Source organism: Haliotis rufescens, unplaced genomic scaffold (assembly GCF_023055435.1).
Source record: "Haliotis rufescens isolate VD_foot unplaced genomic scaffold, xgHalRufe1.0.p SCAF_8, whole genome shotgun sequence".
NCBI classification, from domain to species: Eukaryota; Metazoa; Mollusca; class Gastropoda; order Lepetellida; family Haliotidae; genus Haliotis; species Haliotis rufescens.
The window spans coordinates 30,735,112-30,755,232 of record NW_025964372.1 but is presented as its reverse complement, the minus strand read 5'-3'; the positions used below and the strand labels follow the sequence as shown (position 1 = coordinate 30,755,232).

The following is a 20,121-nucleotide window of genomic DNA, read 5'->3' as shown; positions in this document are numbered from 1 at the left end:
TGATGGTTTGGTGAATAGCATGTGTGTTCTGGCTCACTGTGTGTCGTCGTATAGGAACATAGGGTATCGTTGCTCATGCCGTTAACACTGGTTTGTCCAGACCAGAATTGATTATTGATTGTCGTGACATTACTGTAATATCATTGAAAAACAACTCGCTCGAACACAATCGCCTACATGTTGGTGGAATGCAGGTGAGTCCAAAACAAGGCTCATGAGGTGTCACTTGTATTAAAAAGCTTTGAACGACGTCATCAACCCAATAAAAGCCACAGGGAAACCACCATCCAGCCATAAGCTAGAACCACCAGGAGCAGTGTACCACATTCCATGCAATTGTGGACAAGCTTACACGGGAGAAACATCTAGGCCCCTCAAAACCCGAATTAAAGAACACCAAAGCTCAGTCTTCATAGATGACTCTAAATCAGTCCTGTCAGACCACATCCGTGACAACCCATGCCACAGCATTCGGTGGGATAAAGTCAAAGCCCTCACCACCAACCTTAAAGACTTCAAAATCAGAAAACTACAAGTAGCCATCAACATCAAAAGACTCCAACCGTCAATCAACCGTGACCAAGGCTATTACATACCCCCGGCGTTTATATTACTCCTGTTGTTTATACTACTGGCTTCCATCTTTGTTTATGTCACTGACTTCACCGATGATTGTCGTTAGTAAAGTCTACCCTTGTGTGTACATAACAGGCTTCTCAACTCCAGTATAACATCTGTTATCTGCTCTTCTGTATTAACATTGCCGCCTACCTGTATATATACATGTTAACCCTTCTCTGTATATCACGTTCTTGATAACGGTGTTAGAACCTACACCGAATCGTCGCGCTTAATTTTAATAAAGAAGTTGTTCATCCATAAATTCTTATCCTTAATTAGTACTACAACTTCTAAATGCCTATCAAAGAAGTTGTGAAAACAATGTCGTTTAAGTCATTGCAAATCGACAATGATTGTGTTTAACGTACCGTTTGTCGAATATCAGGCCACCAACATTTTCCAATAACATGTATCCAATTTATATACCGGATTTTTTGTGTAGTCATGTGCGTTTCTTTTTTTTTACCCCGATTATGTTTCTAGGTTTGTAAGCACCATACCCGTGCTCGTGGGTTTCACCGAAGTGGTAAACATCTGCGACCTGCATCACTTCGGGCTTTCCTCCCACATTAAACTGACACGCCGTGATATAACTGGAATACCGTTGAAAGCGGCGATAAACCCAACTCACTCACTCACTATATTTCAAACAAGGGGGCTAACTCGACTTTACTTTACATTACATTCGGATGCTTCCATTTTACAATCACTGTGAAAAAGAAGCGGACTTAAAATACCGGCAAATTCACATATGTCACTATCGGGTGTGATCGTCATAACAGGCGTGAGAACGGCGGCGCCTTTAAGTTACCAGAAAAACAGCCCGGGGGATGTTGTTCTAAATGGCAAACAATAATTGGTTCAACAGAGCTGACGTTACGCGCTGGTTTTGGTACTGTCGTAGGAATTGTCTTAGCTGTTAATGTGTCAGTTTGGTATCGATTCCGTAGATGCACCAACCGAATATTTTTGTCTTCTTGATGTGACGTTACCATGTGGACGACCGGCTCGTGGCAGGCCATGAGCTTTGCTGTGCTGTGCTGTAGATAACGTCTAAACAGAGATGATATTGTGATGAACATTAGAATGTCTGGTAATTTCGTTTCGGCACCATTCTTGTTTGCAGCATACCGCACAAAAACGTTGATTTCCAGCATTTTCAGAAAGCCGTGGCATTGCGTGACAAAACTCGGAAATGCATCATTTTCAGAATTAAGTGGGTTTTTTTTATAAATTTGTATGTTTTTGATGTTTTTGGTTTTGATTGTTTGTTTGTTTGTTTTAAGCTTCTTCTTTTCTTTTTTTTCTTATTTTTTTTTTTTTGGGGGGGGGGGGGGGGGGATCTCAATATTAAAAGATGTGTTATTTTATTTTGTACTAACTGCATTGTTATTGAACTTCATATGAAGCACAGTTACTTTGTTCCGTTAGTATATGAGTAATATATATTTCATTGTGTCTGTTAAGGTGAACATAAAACGTACAAGTAATGTCGAAGACAAGTTTATTAAACCACTGCGGAACAACACTTGACAAACTATCAATGAAGCCAAATGCCACCCGAGTGTCTGGTAGTTTTACATTATCCAATAAATGTCAGGTTGTGTACCACTGGTGTTCTGGCTTTGCTTTTGTGACACAGCTTGTAGGGTATAGTTGTGAAGAACCCCACAGGGAGATAAAAAAAAAAAGCATTGAAGCCAATGAAGCACAACCGACTATGAATACACTTTCGTCGAATCACCAACGTAGTATGTTTAAGAGCAAGTAAATGAAAAGAAATTCAAATATCAGAATAAAGTCTACTACATACATGTCATTTATGATTCAAAGGGTGAGTGCGTAAGAAGGTTTTACTTCTATTAACAATATTCCAGCAATATCACGCCGTGGGACACCAGAAATGGGCTTCACACATTGTACCCATGTTGGAATCGAACCCGGGTCTTTGGTGTGACGAGCAAACGCTTTAACCACTACGCTACCCGACCACCCCATGATTCAAAGGGAGTGTTCAAGCTTGATCAAAAGCTTACATGTGAATCGATACTTGTTGTTGTAACAAACTTCTCTTCTCAAATTCTATAGGAATTCAAGCTGACGATCAATCCAAGCAGCAATGTATTCCACGACTGGTTTCTATCTAATCACAATAATAACAATAATAACAATGATAACAATGATAACAATAATAACAATGATGTGTTGACCAAGCAAAACAACAAATCGTCGATGTTCACTTGAATGGGAACGCAATTTATCCAATTAAATCAAATAAACATCTGTAGTTTAAAAGAATCTGTTTTCTAAAAGTCGTATGGGTTTTGTTTGTTTGTTTGTTATTTAACGCCGCACCCAGCAATATTCCCGCTATATGACGGCAGAATAATTGGTTCAACAGAGCTGACGTTACGCGCTGGTTTTGGTACTGTCGTAGGAATTGTCTTAGCTGTTAATGTGTCAGTTTGGTATCGATTCCGTAGATGCACCAACCGAATATTTTTGTCTTCTTGATGTGACGTTACCATGTGGACGACCGGCTCGTGGCAGGCCATGAGCTTTGCTGTGCTGTGCTGTAGATAACGTCTAAACAGAGATGATATTGTGATGAACATTAGAATGTCTGGTAATTTCGTTTCGGCACCATTCTTGTTTGCAGCATACCGCACAAAAACGTTGATTTCCAGCATTTTCAGAAAGCCGTGGCATTGCGTGACAAAACTCGGAAATGCATCATTTTCAGAATTAAGTGGGTTTTTTTTATAAATTTGTATGTTTTTGATGTTTTTGGTTTTGATTGTTTGTTTGTTTGTTTTAAGCTTCTTCTTTTCTTTTTTTTCTTATTTTTTTTTTTTTGGGGGGGGGGGGGGGGATCTCAATATTAAAAGATGTGTTATTTTATTTTGTACTAACTGCATTGTTATTGAACTTCATATGAAGCACAGTTACTTTGTTCCGTTAGTATATGAGTAATATATATTTCATTGTGTCTGTTAAGGTGAACATAAAACGTACAAGTAATGTCGAAGACAAGTTTATTAAACCACTGCGGAACAACACTTGACAAACTATCAATGAAGCCAAATGCCACCCGAGTGTCTGGTAGTTTTACATTATCCAATAAATGTCAGGTTGTGTACCACTGGTGTTCTGGCTTTGCTTTTGTGACACAGCTTGTAGGGTATAGTTGTGAAGAACCCCACAGGGAGATAAAAAAAAAAAGCATTGAAGCCAATGAAGCACAACCGACTATGAATACACTTTCGTCGAATCACCAACGTAGTATGTTTAAGAGCAAGTAAATGAAAAGAAATTCAAATATCAGAATAAAGTCTACTACATACATGTCATTTATGATTCAAAGGGTGAGTGCGTAAGAAGGTTTTACTTCTATTAACAATATTCCAGCAATATCACGCCGTGGGACACCAGAAATGGGCTTCACACATTGTACCCATGTTGGAATCGAACCCGGGTCTTTGGTGTGACGAGCAAACGCTTTAACCACTACGCTACCCGACCACCCCATGATTCAAAGGGAGTGTTCAAGCTTGATCAAAAGCTTACATGTGAATCGATACTTGTTGTTGTAACAAACTTCTCTTCTCAAATTCTATAGGAATTCAAGCTGACGATCAATCCAAGCAGCAATGTATTCCACGACTGGTTTCTATCTAATCACAATAATAACAATAATAACAATGATAACAATGATAACAATAATAACAATGATGTGTTGACCAAGCAAAACAACAAATCGTCGATGTTCACTTGAATGGGAACGCAATTTATCCAATTAAATCAAATAAACATCTGTAGTTTAAAAGAATCTGTTTTCTAAAAGTCGTATGGGTTTTGTTTGTTTGTTTGTTATTTAACGCCGCACCCAGCAATATTCCCGCTATATGACGGCAGAATGTCGTATGACGGTACACCGAACACCCTTATAGAAATACTGCTACACTCGTTTTCGTAAAAATATATATTGACGCGAGTTGCATTTTATTTATTACCCACACTTACATAAAAGCAAAAAGCGTTATCGTTACTGTTTACAATCCCAATCGGAAGTTGGTTCCAACTCTGGCTGCGCATGAATTGTGAAATGCCCAAATGCAGACATTTCAACATTCCCACCTAGACGCATTGGAAAAAAGTTCCTGTTGTTTTTGTATGAGTAATCGACAATGCAGCTTATATCAGGGAATAACAATTGTAATTAGAAGATTGTGCTTGTTTGTTTGTTGTTTAACGCCGCACTCAGCAATATTCCAGCTATATGACGGCGGTCTGGAAATAATCGAGTCTGGATCAGACAATCCAGTGATTAATATCATGAGCATCGATCCACGCAATTGGGATACGATGACATGCATCAACCAAGTCAGTGAACCTGACCACCCGATCCTGTTAGTCGCCTCTTACGACAAGCATAGTCGTCTTTCACAGCAAGCATGGGTTGCTGAAGACCTATTCTACGCCGGAATCTTCACTGGTCTCATAATCTTTGAAACATATCAGTACAGATAGTTAATACATAATATGACAGAGTATATAATCACAGTAAAACAGGAAACAACCCGAAATGAATGTCATGGAATCAAAATAAACCAATGTAATCTTTATTAGGAAATATTCTTGGATATTCATTCGAAATGTAGAAATAAGGAGTTAGGTCTTTGAAAGGCATTTAGAAGTGATACACATAAGGAAGAGAATATATGGATGTCAACTTCTTTATTATGAGGAACACAACGTTTCGGAGTATATGCTTACTCCTTCATCAGGTGAATGAATGCCATGTGGCAGAGAGCATATATATGTACATGTAAGGACAACAAAACTAATAAGTGAGTGAGTGAGTGAGTGAGTATGGTTTTACGCCGCTTTTAGCAATATTCCAGCAATATCACGGCGGGGGACACCAGAAATGGGCTTCACACATTGTACCCATGTCGGGAATGGAACCCGGGTCTTCGGCGTGACGAGCGAACGCTTTAACCACTAGGCTACCCGACCGCCCCTAACAAAACTAATAAGATAACAAAAGGGGGAAAATGCAAAGGGTAGAAGCTGACAAAGAAAGAGAACAGATGATTCGCGCTGATAGGTGATTAGCAATAGAAAATGGAAGCCTTTGTGAGCTTCTACCCTTTGTTATTTTCCACCTTTTGTTATCTTATCTGATGAAGGAGTAAGCATATACTCCGAAACGTTGTGTTCCTCACAATAAAGAAGTTGATATCCATATATTCTCTTCCCTAAGTATTTACTTTGAGAATTTACTTCCAGTTACATCTACGCTGGTAATGATCCGAACCGTTCTGGGAAGCACGTTTGCTGTAAGCGACATCAAACCACGTGACTGCCTGCAAGAAGCATCTATTATGTTCCATTTCAAAAGATCTGCACACGGTGTCAGCATCCAAGCACAACTGGGCACATTCTGCAGACGTCTTCGAATCATACTTTTGGACACCGTACCCTTTGATGACTTTGTCCACGTAGAGGGTGAACTGAGATCCAACGGATAAACAGTCTGTCACAAAGTGAAAAAGCCGTTTAACAGGACATGTCAAAATACATTTTGACATTATCGTCACCTTAACCGAAATGATCATGTTTAATCATGGTCGTTGTGAAAAGATGTTGTTTGATTCTTGTTAAAAAAATTAAGTTATTCAGACCAGTGTTTGTTTCTTTGTTGTTTAACGCCGCACTCAGCAATATTCGAGATATGTGACGGCGGTCTGGAAATAATCGAGTCTGGACCAGACAATCCAGTGAATCACGTAATTGGTTTACTTTGGTTTGGTTTGTTGTTTTACGCCACACTCAGCAATATCCCAGCTATATGACGGCGTCTGTAAGTAATTGACCAGACAATCCAGTGATTGATATCATGAGCATCGATCCACGCCATTGGGATCGATGACATGTTTCAACCAAGTCAGCGAGCCTGACCACCCGATCCCGTTCGTTGCCTCTTACGAGAAGCTTATATTCGGACCAGTGAGTAGTAGTGTCTTTTATGGCAGACTGGAATTTGAATTTTAGTATTATCCGTCTCTTCTACCCTTGGGGCAATGTTAATATCATGTGATGTTTCTAGGGTATAATATGCAGTTCAGCATGGAATATAAAAAGTGTTCCCATTAAACAATGTTAAAGCAAACAGTTTGAGTCCTAAATGTTTTGTTGTGTAAAAGATAAAACGACTGTTTCATAGTACTTTTTACTACTTGGTTTACCGATGTATTTCGTAATCATGAACTAGGAAATGAGACTGATGTTTTCAATTTAATAAAAGCGACAAAACTATTTGCATAATCATGGTAACCCACATGTTAAATTTCACATTCAAAACTTAATGAATGATACTGTCATACATGAGGGGGGGGGGTGGGGGGGGGGGGGGGGGGGGTGGGCACGGGTGGCCCAGTCGTCTAAGGCGCCGCGATTCGCTGTGCAGAGTTGCGTCCCTTGGGCACGCCAGAAACCTATGATTGTGGGTTCGAATCCCGGTTCGCCCCGATTATGTTTCTAGGTATGTCAGCACCATACCCGTGCTCGTGTGTTTCACCAAAGTGGTAAACGTTTGAGACCTGCATCACTTCGGGCTTTCCTCCCACATTAAGCTGACACGCCGTGATATAACTGGAATACTGTTAAAAGCGGCGTTAAACCCAACTCACTCACTCACTCACTCACTCACTCATACACTGGGTGATGTCAGTGTTACTGCGTGTTACCTGTCAGCTTTCTGCACACAGCGCTGGTCTCGTCCATGTCGTATCCGATGGAACATATGCAGACACCACCAGAGCAAGTCCTGCCAGGAGGTGTAGCACAGTCGGCGTCCGTTACACATGTGCCGTTATCTGCAAAACACACGTGTACATTACACACAGAATGTACACCATATATACTCTAAGAAATTGTTCAAATTCCCCAATGGTAATTGAGCTGCAAAAAACATTTAAAAGATTCATTGGCTACCTGTTAGTTCTGGAGTCTGGCAAACGGCTACAGAGACAGTTTGACAGGTTTTTTCATTTAATTTGACTTTCAGTAACTAAATTCGCTAGACATAATTTTTCACATTCGAATGTTATATTCAATTTATATATCCTACTGCGAATGTGACAAAAAGGTAGGAATGTCAAACAGAAATATTCAGGCATGCTTTTTGTATCCTACAACTAAACACTGACATAAACGCACTGTTTCCTTGTGATATGTTCGTGTATATTCTAATTTGGCCAACGAATAGAAACTCACGCATAATACTTTACAGTACTGCTGACGCATACATACACATATCAGTTGTGCTTGCCAATGCGGTAGTTGAAGTTGATACTGGAGCCGATGTAGTCGGTGCAGATGTTGAAGTACCCAGTAAAGTTGTTGAAGTTGAAATGTGAGTTGTGGTCGTTACAGGGCTTGTCAGTTCAGAGTTGGTGGTCTCTGGCAATGTTGTTGCAGGGGTAGATGATGGGGTAGTAGTAGTAGTAGTAGTAGTAGTAGTAGTAGTAGTAGTAGTAGCAGCAGAAGTAGTAGCAGTAACAGCAGCAGCAGCAGTAGTAGTAGTAAAAGTAGTTGTAGTAGTCACTTCAAGTGGAGCAGGAGGTGCAGTAGACGTAGTTGCAGCTGCTGCCCGAGAAGACGTTGCCACAGCTGTTGTGGTTGTTGCAAACTTTGTTGCCATTCCTGCTTCAGTAGTTTCTGGTGTTAACGCACCAAGACGTACACATATGTGGTCTTTAGCAGTGTTGACGGGGATGCACATGTGGTTGGTACTGCATGGCTGATTTGCACATGGATGAGCCTACAGATAACCATAAGTACGCATGATAAGGTGCGTGTATGTTCGATAACAAGCCACGGGTGAGATTAAAGGGTTTGCATTCTTCAGTTAACGACACGAACACCATTGTGGACGGGACCGTGAAGATCCGGGATAGAATAGGTCTTCAGCAACCCACGCTTACCGTAAAAGGCGACTATGCTTGTCGTAAGAGGCGACTAACGGGTTCGGGTGGTCAGGATCGCTGACTTGGCTGATGCATGTCATCGATCCCAGCGCACAGAGCACTTATGCACAGTGAATGCTGCGCTATACAAATGCATATATTGTTATTATCATCCCAATTGCATGGACCAATGCTCATGTTGTCAATCACTGGATTGTCTGGTCCAGACTCGATTATTTACAGACCGCAGTCATATAGCTGGAATTTGCTGACTGCGTTGATTTCCAGCATTTTCAGAAAGCCGTGGCATTGCGTGACAAAACTCGGAAATGCATCATTTTCAGAATTAAGTGGGTTTTTTTTATAAATTTGTATGTTTTTGATGTTTTTGGTTTTGATTGTTTGTTTGTTTGTTTTAAGCTTCTTCTTTTCTTTTTTTTCTTATTTTTTTTTTTTTTGGGGGGGGGGGGATCTCAATATTAAAAGATGTGTTATTTTATTTTGTACTAACTGCATTGTTATTGAACTTCATATGAAGCACAGTTACTTTGTTCCGTTAGTATATGAGTAATATATATTTCATTGTGTCTGTTAAGGTGAACATAAAACGTACAAGTAATGTCGAAGACAAGTTTATTAAACCACTGCGGAACAACACTTGACAAACTATCAATGAAGCCAAATGCCACCCGAGTGTCTGGTAGTTTTACATTATCCAATAAATGTCAGGTTGTGTACCACTGGTGTTCTGGCTTTGCTTTTGTGACACAGCTTGTAGGGTATAGTTGTGAAGAACCCCACAGGGAGATAAAAAAAAAAAGCATTGAAGCCAATGAAGCACAACCGACTATGAATACACTTTCGTCGAATCACCAACGTAGTATGTTTAAGAGCAAGTAAATGAAAAGAAATTCAAATATCAGAATAAAGTCTACTACATACATGTCATTTATGATTCAAAGGGTGAGTGCGTAAGAAGGTTTTACGCTTCTATTAACAATATTCCAGCAATATCACGCCGTGGGACACCAGAAATGGGCTTCACACATTGTACCCATGTTGGAATCGAACCCGGGTCTTTGGTGTGACGAGCAAACGCTTTAACCACTACGCTACCCGACCACCCCATGATTCAAAGGGAGTGTTCAAGCTTGATCAAAAGCTTACATGTGAATCGATACTTGTTGTTGTAACAAACTTCTCTTCTCAAATTCTATAGGAATTCAAGCTGACGATCAATCCAAGCAGCAATGTATTCCACGACTGGTTTCTATCTAATCACAATAATAACAATAATAACAATGATAACAATGATAACAATAATAACAATGATGTGTTGACCAAGCAAAACAACAAATCGTCGATGTTCACTTGAATGGGAACGCAATTTATCCAATTAAATCAAATAAACATCTGTAGTTTAAAAGAATCTGTTTTCTAAAAGTCGTATGGGTTTTGTTTGTTTGTTTGTTATTTAACGCCGCACCCAGCAATATTCCCGCTATATGACGGCAGAATGTCGTATGACGGTACACCGAACACCCTTATAGAAATACTGCTACACTCGTTTTCGTAAAAATATATATTGACGCGAGTTGCATTTTATTTATTACCCACACTTACATAAAAGCAAAAAGCGTTATCGTTACTGTTTACAATCCCAATCGGAAGTTGGTTCCAACTCTGGCTGCGCATGAATTGTGAAATGCCCAAATGCAGACATTTCAACATTCCCACCTAGACGCATTGGAAAAAAGTTCCTGTTGTTTTTGTATGAGTAATCGACAATGCAGCTTATATCAGGGAATAACAATTGTAATTAGAAGATTGTGCTTGTTTGTTTGTTGTTTAACGCCGCACTCAGCAATATTCCAGCTATATGACGGCGGTCTGGAAATAATCGAGTCTGGATCAGACAATCCAGTGATTAATATCATGAGCATCGATCCACGCAATTGGGATACGATGACATGCATCAACCAAGTCAGTGAACCTGACCACCCGATCCTGTTAGTCGCCTCTTACGACAAGCATAGTCGTCTTTCACAGCAAGCATGGGTTGCTGAAGACCTATTCTACGCCGGAATCTTCACTGGTCTCATAATCTTTGAAACATATCAGTACAGATAGTTAATACATAATATGACAGAGTATATAATCACAGTAAAACAGGAAACAACCCGAAATGAATGTCATGGAATCAAAATAAACCAATGTAATCTTTATTAGGAAATATTCTTGGATATTCATTCGAAATGTAGAAATAAGGAGTTAGGTCTTTGAAAGGCATTTAGAAGTGATACACATAAGGAAGAGAATATATGGATGTCAACTTCTTTATTATGAGGAACACAACGTTTCGGAGTATATGCTTACTCCTTCATCAGGTGAATGAATGCCATGTGGCAGAGAGCATATATATGTACATGTAAGGACAACAAAACTAATAAGTGAGTGAGTGAGTGAGTGAGTATGGTTTTACGCCGCTTTTAGCAATATTCCAGCAATATCACGGCGGGGGACACCAGAAATGGGCTTCACACATTGTACCCATGTCGGGAATGGAACCCGGGTCTTCGGCGTGACGAGCGAACGCTTTAACCACTAGGCTACCCGACCGCCCCTAACAAAACTAATAAGATAACAAAAGGGGGAAAATGCAAAGGGTAGAAGCTGACAAAGAAAGAGAACAGATGATTCGCGCTGATAGGTGATTAGCAATAGAAAATGGAAGCCTTTGTGAGCTTCTACCCTTTGTTATTTTCCACCTTTTGTTATCTTATCTGATGAAGGAGTAAGCATATACTCCGAAACGTTGTGTTCCTCACAATAAAGAAGTTGATATCCATATATTCTCTTCCCTAAGTATTTACTTTGAGAATTTACTTCCAGTTACATCTACGCTGGTAATGATCCGAACCGTTCTGGGAAGCACGTTTGCTGTAAGCGACATCAAACCACGTGACTGCCTGCAAGAAGCATCTATTATGTTCCATTTCAAAAGATCTGCACACGGTGTCAGCATCCAAGCACAACTGGGCACATTCTGCAGACGTCTTCGAATCATACTTTTGGACACCGTACCCTTTGATGACTTTGTCCACGTAGAGGGTGAACTGAGATCCAACGGATAAACAGTCTGTCACAAAGTGAAAAAGCCGTTTAACAGGACATGTCAAAATACATTTTGACATTATCGTCACCTTAACCGAAATGATCATGTTTAATCATGGTCGTTGTGAAAAGATGTTGTTTGATTCTTGTTAAAAAAATTAAGTTATTCAGACCAGTGTTTGTTTCTTTGTTGTTTAACGCCGCACTCAGCAATATTCGAGATATGTGACGGCGGTCTGGAAATAATCGAGTCTGGACCAGACAATCCAGTGAATCACGTAATTGGTTTACTTTGGTTTGGTTTGTTGTTTTACGCCACACTCAGCAATATCCCAGCTATATGACGGCGTCTGTAAGTAATTGACCAGACAATCCAGTGATTGATATCATGAGCATCGATCCACGCCATTGGGATCGATGACATGTTTCAACCAAGTCAGCGAGCCTGACCACCCGATCCCGTTCGTTGCCTCTTACGAGAAGCTTATATTCGGACCAGTGAGTAGTAGTGTCTTTTATGGCAGACTGGAATTTGAATTTTAGTATTATCCGTCTCTTCTACCCTTGGGGCAATGTTAATATCATGTGATGTTTCTAGGGTATAATATGCAGTTCAGCATGGAATATAAAAAGTGTTCCCATTAAACAATGTTAAAGCAAACAGTTTGAGTCCTAAATGTTTTGTTGTGTAAAAGATAAAACGACTGTTTCATAGTACTTTTTACTACTTGGTTTACCGATGTATTTCGTAATCATGAACTAGGAAATGAGACTGATGTTTTCAATTTAATAAAAGCGACAAAACTATTTGCATAATCATGGTAACCCACATGTTAAATTTCACATTCAAAACTTAATGAATGATACTGTCATACATGAGGGGGGGGGTGGGGGGGGGGGGGGGGGGTGGGCACGGGTGGCCCAGTCGTCTAAGGCGCCGCGATTCGCTGTGCAGAGTTGCGTCCCTTGGGCACGCCAGAAACCTATGATTGTGGGTTCGAATCCCGGTTCGCCCCGATTATGTTTCTAGGTATGTCAGCACCATACCCGTGCTCGTGTGTTTCACCAAAGTGGTAAACGTTTGAGACCTGCATCACTTCGGGCTTTCCTCCCACATTAAGCTGACACGCCGTGATATAACTGGAATACTGTTAAAAGCGGCGTTAAACCCAACTCACTCACTCACTCACTCACTCACTCATACACTGGGTGATGTCAGTGTTACTGCGTGTTACCTGTCAGCTTTCTGCACACAGCGCTGGTCTCGTCCATGTCGTATCCGATGGAACATATGCAGACACCACCAGAGCAAGTCCTGCCAGGAGGTGTAGCACAGTCGGCGTCCGTTACACATGTGCCGTTATCTGCAAAACACACGTGTACATTACACACAGAATGTACACCATATATACTCTAAGAAATTGTTCAAATTCCCCAATGGTACGTAATTGAGCTGCAAAAAACATTTAAAAGATTCATTGGCTACCTGTTAGTTCTGGAGTCTGGCAAACGGCTACAGAGACAGTTTGACAGGTTTTTTCATTTAATTTGACTTTCAGTAACTAAATTCGCTAGACATAATTTTTCACATTCGAATGTTATATTCAATTTATATATCCTACTGCGAATGTGACAAAAAGGTAGGAATGTCAAACAGAAATATTCAGGCATGCTTTTTGTATCCTACAACTAAACACTGACATAAACGCACTGTTTCCTTGTGATATGTTCGTGTATATTCTAATTTGGCCAACGAATAGAAACTCACGCATAATACTTTACAGTACTGCTGACGCATACATACACATATCAGTTGTGCTTGCCAATGCGGTAGTTGAAGTTGATACTGGAGCCGATGTAGTCGGTGCAGATGTTGAAGTACCCAGTAAAGTTGTTGAAGTTGAAATGTGAGTTGTGGTCGTTACAGGGCTTGTCAGTTCAGAGTTGGTGGTCTCTGGCAATGTTGTTGCAGGGGTAGATGATGGGGTAGTAGTAGTAGTAGTAGTAGTAGTAGTAGTAGTAGCAGCAGAAGTAGTAGCAGTAACAGCAGCAGCAGCAGTAGTAGTAGTAAAAGTAGTTGTAGTAGTCACTTCAAGTGGAGCAGGAGGTGCAGTAGACGTAGTTGCAGCTGCTGCCCGAGAAGACGTTGCCACAGCTGTTGTGGTTGTTGCAAACTTTGTTGCCATTCCTGCTTCAGTAGTTTCTGGTGTTAACGCACCAAGACGTACACATATGTGGTCTTTAGCAGTGTTGACGGGGATGCACATGTGGTTGGTACTGCATGGCTGATTTGCACATGGATGAGCCTACAGATAACCATAAGTACGCATGATAAGGTGCGTGTATGTTCGATAACAAGCCACGGGTGAGATTAAAGGGTTTGCATTCTTCAGTTAACGACACGAACACCATTGTGGACGGGACCGTGAAGATCCGGGATAGAATAGGTCTTCAGCAACCCACGCTTACCGTAAAAGGCGACTATGCTTGTCGTAAGAGGCGACTAACGGGTTCGGGTGGTCAGGATCGCTGACTTGGCTGATGCATGTCATCGATCCCAGCGCACAGAGCACTTATGCACAGTGAATGCTGCGCTATACAAATGCATATATTGTTATTATCATCCCAATTGCATGGACCAATGCTCATGTTGTCAATCACTGGATTGTCTGGTCCAGACTCGATTATTTACAGACCGCAGTCATATAGCTGGAATTTGCTGACTGCGGCGTAAAACAGATCCGCAAGAAGGGGAGCACAATTGGTGCCCATGGGGATGCCTACTTCTTGCCGTCATATTATATTGCTGAGTGCGGCGTTAAACAACAAACAAACAAATAAAACAAACGATTGTGGACTGTGTGTAACCAAGCATGCTCTTTTGTTTGTTTGTTTGTTTGTTGTTTAACACCGTACTCAGCAATATAACATGACGGCAAGAAGTAGGCATCCCCATGGGCACCAATTGTGCTCCCCTTCTTGCGGATCTATTTCTTTATGCATCTGAATCGGAATTTCTGCTCGGATTGGCAAAGTCAAAACAAGGTTTCAGAGTGGCAAAACAAGATATGGAACACCATTCCCCAAGTCTTACATGCTTACCAATTTCGCGAACACCTGGTGTCATCACTACATTTCAGTGATCCATTTATTTAATATCCAACACTGTTTCGGCAGATGATAGAAACTGATTATTTTCTGGTGTTTACCATTGAATTCAAAGTTTAGTGGCCTCAATGAGACGAATGTGTCAAGGCTCCATCACTGCACAAGGTGGTCACACGTACCTCTGGATCCGTGAAGATCCGGGGTAGAGTGGGTCTTCAGCAACCCATGCTTGCCGTAAAAGGCAACTATGCTTGCCGTACGAGGCGGCTAACGGGATCGGGTGGTGAGGCTCGCTGACTTGGTTAATGCATGCCATCGTATCCCAATTGTGTAGGTCGATGTAGATTGATATCTTCTCAACAAATATACATCACGAAACCATATTATTGTAAGCTTACTGCATGCAAAGCTGTCACCTAATCGTTTGATAACAAAAATGAAACAAGTAAGTAACGAACGCAAATTGTTTCCCGAAGTATTTACTTTCATTTTTATATATTAACAACATACACCACCCCTCATATCCCACACCTTCAATCACCACCCATACCCACCGCTATTTCAACATGTTATATCGTCGCTTGGGTGACACTTATGATTGTTCGCGCTGCGAGGATAGTATGGACGTCAACAGTTTCAAGAAATTGATGTACGAGTGAAGATCCGGGGTAGAATAGGTCTTCAGGAACCCATGCTTGCCGTAAATGGCGACCATGCTTGTCGTAAGAGGCGACAAACGGGATCGGGTGGTCAGGCTCGCTGACTTGGTTCATGTATGTCATCGTACCACAATTCAACCCAGGTCATCGATCCCAATTGCGTGGATCGATGTTCATGATGTCAATCACTGGATTGTCTGGTCCAGACTCGATTATTTACAGACCGCCGACATACAGCTGGAATATTGCTGAGTGCGGCGTTAAACAACAAACAAACAAACAAACAAACCAGTTGCGTGGATCGACGCCCATGACGTCGATCAGTGGATTGTCTGGTCCGGATTATTTACAGCCCACCGTCAAGAGTGCGGCGTTAAACAAACAACTTCACAGACTGCACGAGTGTTCCAGATGCATGTACATGAATTGGTAGCACGCAACAAGAGCCCCAACAAAGTGAACAAATGTCAAGCTTTGGAAGTCAACTAGCTGATACTTTCGTTATTCCAAGTGTCTGTGACAAAGGAATGTGCTCTCTCTCCTGGGAAATACTACACAACAAGACAAAAAAGTGAGCAGGGCTCACTAATACCCCCGCCTAAACATAAGAAAAGCAATATTTTCTCAGAAATTCGACTAATCGACATCAAACTTCGCACCGCACCTCTCCTATTTGTATAAAATCTGTACACCCAATTGGAAAGTAGTTTTCAAGAGATAGCTCGCACAAATGTTGAGGTAACAAAGAAAGAAATTCACAACATGAAAAACATAACGTTTTTACAGAAAATACACACATCAAAATCAAACTTTGCACTGCATCTCTTCTGTTAGTATGGAAACTGTTCCCAAGATTTGAAAAGATTCCAAGAAGCAGTTTTCAAGTGATACGCCGCACAAATGTTGGAAGTATAAAAAATGTCAAAGTTCACAACATAAAAACCTTCATATGTTTTAAGAAAATACACATATCAAAATCAAACTTTGCACTGCACCTCTTCTATTGGTATGGGAACTGTTCACAAGATTTGAAATGCATCCATGTTTGTTTGTTGTTTAACGCCACACACAGCAATATTCCGTGAAGATCCGGGGTAGAATAGTTCTTCAGCAACCCATACTTGCCGTAACAGGCGACTATGCTTGTCGTAAGAGGCGACAAACGGGATCGGGTGGTCAGGCTCGCTGACTTGGTGGATGCATGTCATCTAGTGATTAATACCATGAGCATTGATCCACGCAATTGGGATACGATGACATGCATCAACCAAGTCAGCGAGTCTGACCACCCGATCCCGTTAGTCGCCCGTACGGCAAGCATAGTCGCCTGTTACGGCAAGCATGGGTTGCTGAAGACCTATTCTACCCCGGATCTTCATGGGTCGAGAGGCACGTATGTCCACCTTGTGCAGTGATGGAGCCTTGACACATTCGTCTCATTGAGGCCACTAAACTTTGAATTCAATGGTAAACACCAGAAAATAATCAGTCTCTATCATCTCTTTCTGGAACAATTTTATTTTTACCCTCTTACCTGCTGTGGCATCTGTTGGACTTGTAGGTAGATGTTCTTGTCAGATACTTGCAAACTTTCCCTGTTCCCGGTCTTTGAATTTAGTTGACACTCCTTGGCCAACGACGACCAGTTGACCGAGAGACATCTGGATGAATAGCCACACAGTCGGCGACACTGCTGTAACGTTGTTCTTCGAAATATCTGGAACACAGACCCGGACAAAATCATGTCCTGTATTCCATCAAATTGTCCCTTTGATGCCACACATAAAGAAAAGTGTAGAATGAGAGCAGCTACAAATATGGTATTTGTATCCATTTGCTCCCGTGTACTTCACACATATAGAGTTGAAGCAGTGAAGACTGACCGACTCAACTCGTCTCCTGAACCAGAAGGTAATGATGCAGAGATGCAATGACAAGTCGGGTCGAGAATCGATACTTCAGAAGCTTGTTTGTGTGATGTTTAACCCCTGTAGATCCGGGGTAGAATAGGTCTGCAGCAACCCATGCTTGCCGTAAAAAGCGACTATGCTTGTCGTAAGAGGCGATTAACGGGATCGGGTTGTGAGGCTCGCTGACTTGGTTGATGCATGTAATGGATCCCAATTGCGTGGGTGGATCGATGCTCATGTTGTCAATCACTGGAATGTCTGGTCCAGACTCGATATTCAGACCGCCGTCATAGGGCTGGAATATTGCTGATTGCGGCGTTAAACAACAAACAAACAAAGAAAACAAATGATTCTCATGATGTCAATCACTGGATTGCCTGGTCCAGATTCGATTATTTACGGACCGCCGTCATATAGCTTGAATATTGCAGAGTGCGGCGTTAAACAAACAAACAATGCTGTTTAACCCTGCAGTCAGGTATAATCCTGCGGTGGACCACACAAACCACTGATGTCATGCCTATGTCATGGTTCATGATCGTCCAGGAATCAGTTCCCCGGAAATCAACTAACTTTTTTCAATAACTTTGACGGTTACCTTTATCTTTGTCTGGTGAAATATTTTCAAAGCTGTCTACGATCTGAGATCGCTTGTTTCTCATGCATATTTCACCATAACATTAGAGAGACGACATGCTTCTATGTTTCTATGGCGTGTTCGAGAGCTTCAGACCAATTTGTATCCATAGAAATGCTTTATCTATCGGAGTAGCACTGCGACAAATATCAGTTGATACTAGACATGCTATTTGTCTGAGATTAACTGTACCAGGAAGTGTTTTTTTTAATTATTGATAAAACCCAGGGTAGAAAAGGGCGTCAGCAACCCATGCATGCCATAAAAGGTGATGTTTGTCGAAAGAGGCGGCTAACGGGATCGGGTAGTCAGGCTCGCTGACTTGGTTGATGCATGTCATCGTATCCCAATTGCGTAGATCGATTCTCTTGATGTCAATCACTGGATTGTCTGGTCCAGACTAGATTATGTACAGAATATTGCTGAGTGCGGAGTTATACAACAAATAAACGAACGAACGAAGCAGCAAATTGAGAGCCAAAGTGCAAGTTGCACGTGCGAAAGGATCAGTATGCACGTGCTTCGCCTTGGACCCTAACTTTCAACGATAAGACGCAATACAGGTCCTCGTGCTCTAACCAGTACATATACTATTATGATGTCCGCATTAATACCATTCCGTGAAGATTCCGGGGTAGAATAGGTCTTCAGCAACCTATGCTTGCCGTAAAAGGCGACTATGCTTGTCGTAAAAGGCGACTAACGGGATCGGTTGGTCAGGCTCGCTGACTTGGTTGATGCATGATATCGATCCCAATTGCGTGGATCGATGCCCATGATATTAATCACTGGATTGTCTGGTCCAGACTCGATTATTTACAGACCGCCGTCACATAGCTGGAATATAGCTGAGTGCGGCGTTAAACAACAAACAAACCACATTAATACCAGTCCCCCGAAACACACTAAACACACAATCACATTGATTTGAATTACATTAGTAAACCTTTCGTGTGGTATCCATATAAAATTGCGACATGATACCTCAGTGGGCTAGCACTGTAAGACCGGCATAAGTGACGGCCAGTTCGAGCAACCACTCCCATACGTGCATGCACGTCCCAATATAAGTAAACTAATATTGAACGGAACATGAAAGCCCATTTCACGTCGCCTCACATTTCTTCCATGAGTATGATATTGTTAAGAGGGGCACGAGTCGCTATTCGGCTTGTCCCGGAATAACACGATATCGTATTTGAGAAAGATATCACCTGTTTATTTTACGAATTGAGGTAGTTAAACAAAGAATTGAATAGTTGGGAAACTACTGCAATGGCTGCCCGGCACGTAAAGCTTCACTTTGTGTGTGTACAGTTGCATATACACGTTGTCCTGTTGAAACAGCTCCCTCACATTTCTTCCATGAGTATGATATTGTTAAGGGCGAGCGCTCGTTTTTTTCAGTAATTGACCATATGTAGCATTTTCCTTCAATACCCAATCCAAGGATAATAAACCTACTGCCACGTTTGCCTATTGCTTTGAAGATATCTTCCTATCTCGTACTAACCTAGACACAATTTATGGATAACGCTTTCTTTAGTTACTGTAAAGGCGACATTTCGGTACAGATAATTATACCGTTGTCAAGCAAGATGGAATGATGGACATGATACAGAATATACATTGTAGGAGGAGGATTAACAGTAACAACAATTGCATTCAAGAGAGAGATTAACATGAGTAGTTTAAGTAATGACCACAAAGGGATAATACTGTAATACCATGACGGACAGAGAACACATGATGGGCAAGACAATGGCGAGTGAGTGTGTTTTTACGCCGCTTTTAGCAATTTTCCAGCACTATCACAGCGGGGGACACCAGAAATGGGCTTCACACATTGTACCCATATCGGGAAATGAACCCGGGTCTTCGGCGTGACGAGCGAACGCTTTAAAGGGCAAGTTCACACGGAAATGAACCTAATGTTCTTGTACTTTTTCCACAATAAAAGTGTTAACCTAGAAGTGTCATAGACAAAAATATAAAAATATCACAATTAATCAACATATGTTTTGCATTAAAACGATTTATATTTTTCACATTTACCAAGTGTTCTATTTCCATAACAAAAACACCATGGCTTATGCCCC

The 20,121-nt window shown here is 41.3% G+C and overlaps 3 protein-coding genes across 3 annotated transcripts; all 3 read right to left on the bottom strand.

Annotated features, from left to right (window-relative positions):
- Window positions 1-5,888: 5,888 nt before the first annotated feature.
- LOC124145490 lies at window positions 5,889-8,095 on the bottom strand. The gene is made up of 3 exons (XM_046515270.2): window positions 7,939-8,095; window positions 7,374-7,502; window positions 5,889-6,160 (listed from the first exon to the last, which is right to left on the bottom strand). The coding sequence occupies exons 1-3, from the start codon at window positions 7,940-7,942 to the stop codon at window positions 5,904-5,906; spliced, it is 390 nt and encodes a 129-aa protein (XP_046371226.1). The 5' UTR covers window positions 7,943-8,095; the 3' UTR covers window positions 5,889-5,903.
- Window positions 8,096-11,461: 3,366 nt separating this feature from the next.
- LOC125376820 lies at window positions 11,462-13,668 on the bottom strand. Its single transcript, XM_048388864.1, has 3 exons — window positions 13,513-13,668; window positions 12,944-13,072; window positions 11,462-11,733 (listed from the first exon to the last, which is right to left on the bottom strand). Exons 1-3 carry the CDS (start codon window positions 13,514-13,516, stop codon window positions 11,477-11,479), a joined length of 390 nt encoding a protein of 129 aa, XP_048244821.1. The 5' UTR covers window positions 13,517-13,668; the 3' UTR covers window positions 11,462-11,476.
- LOC124145503 lies at window positions 13,518-17,368 on the bottom strand. The gene is made up of 3 exons (XM_046515284.2): window positions 17,010-17,368; window positions 13,799-14,014; window positions 13,518-13,637 (listed from the first exon to the last, which is right to left on the bottom strand). Exons 1-3 carry the CDS (start codon window positions 17,307-17,309, stop codon window positions 13,518-13,520), a joined length of 636 nt encoding a protein of 211 aa, XP_046371240.2. The 5' UTR covers window positions 17,310-17,368.
- Window positions 17,369-20,121: the final 2,753 nt, after the last annotated feature.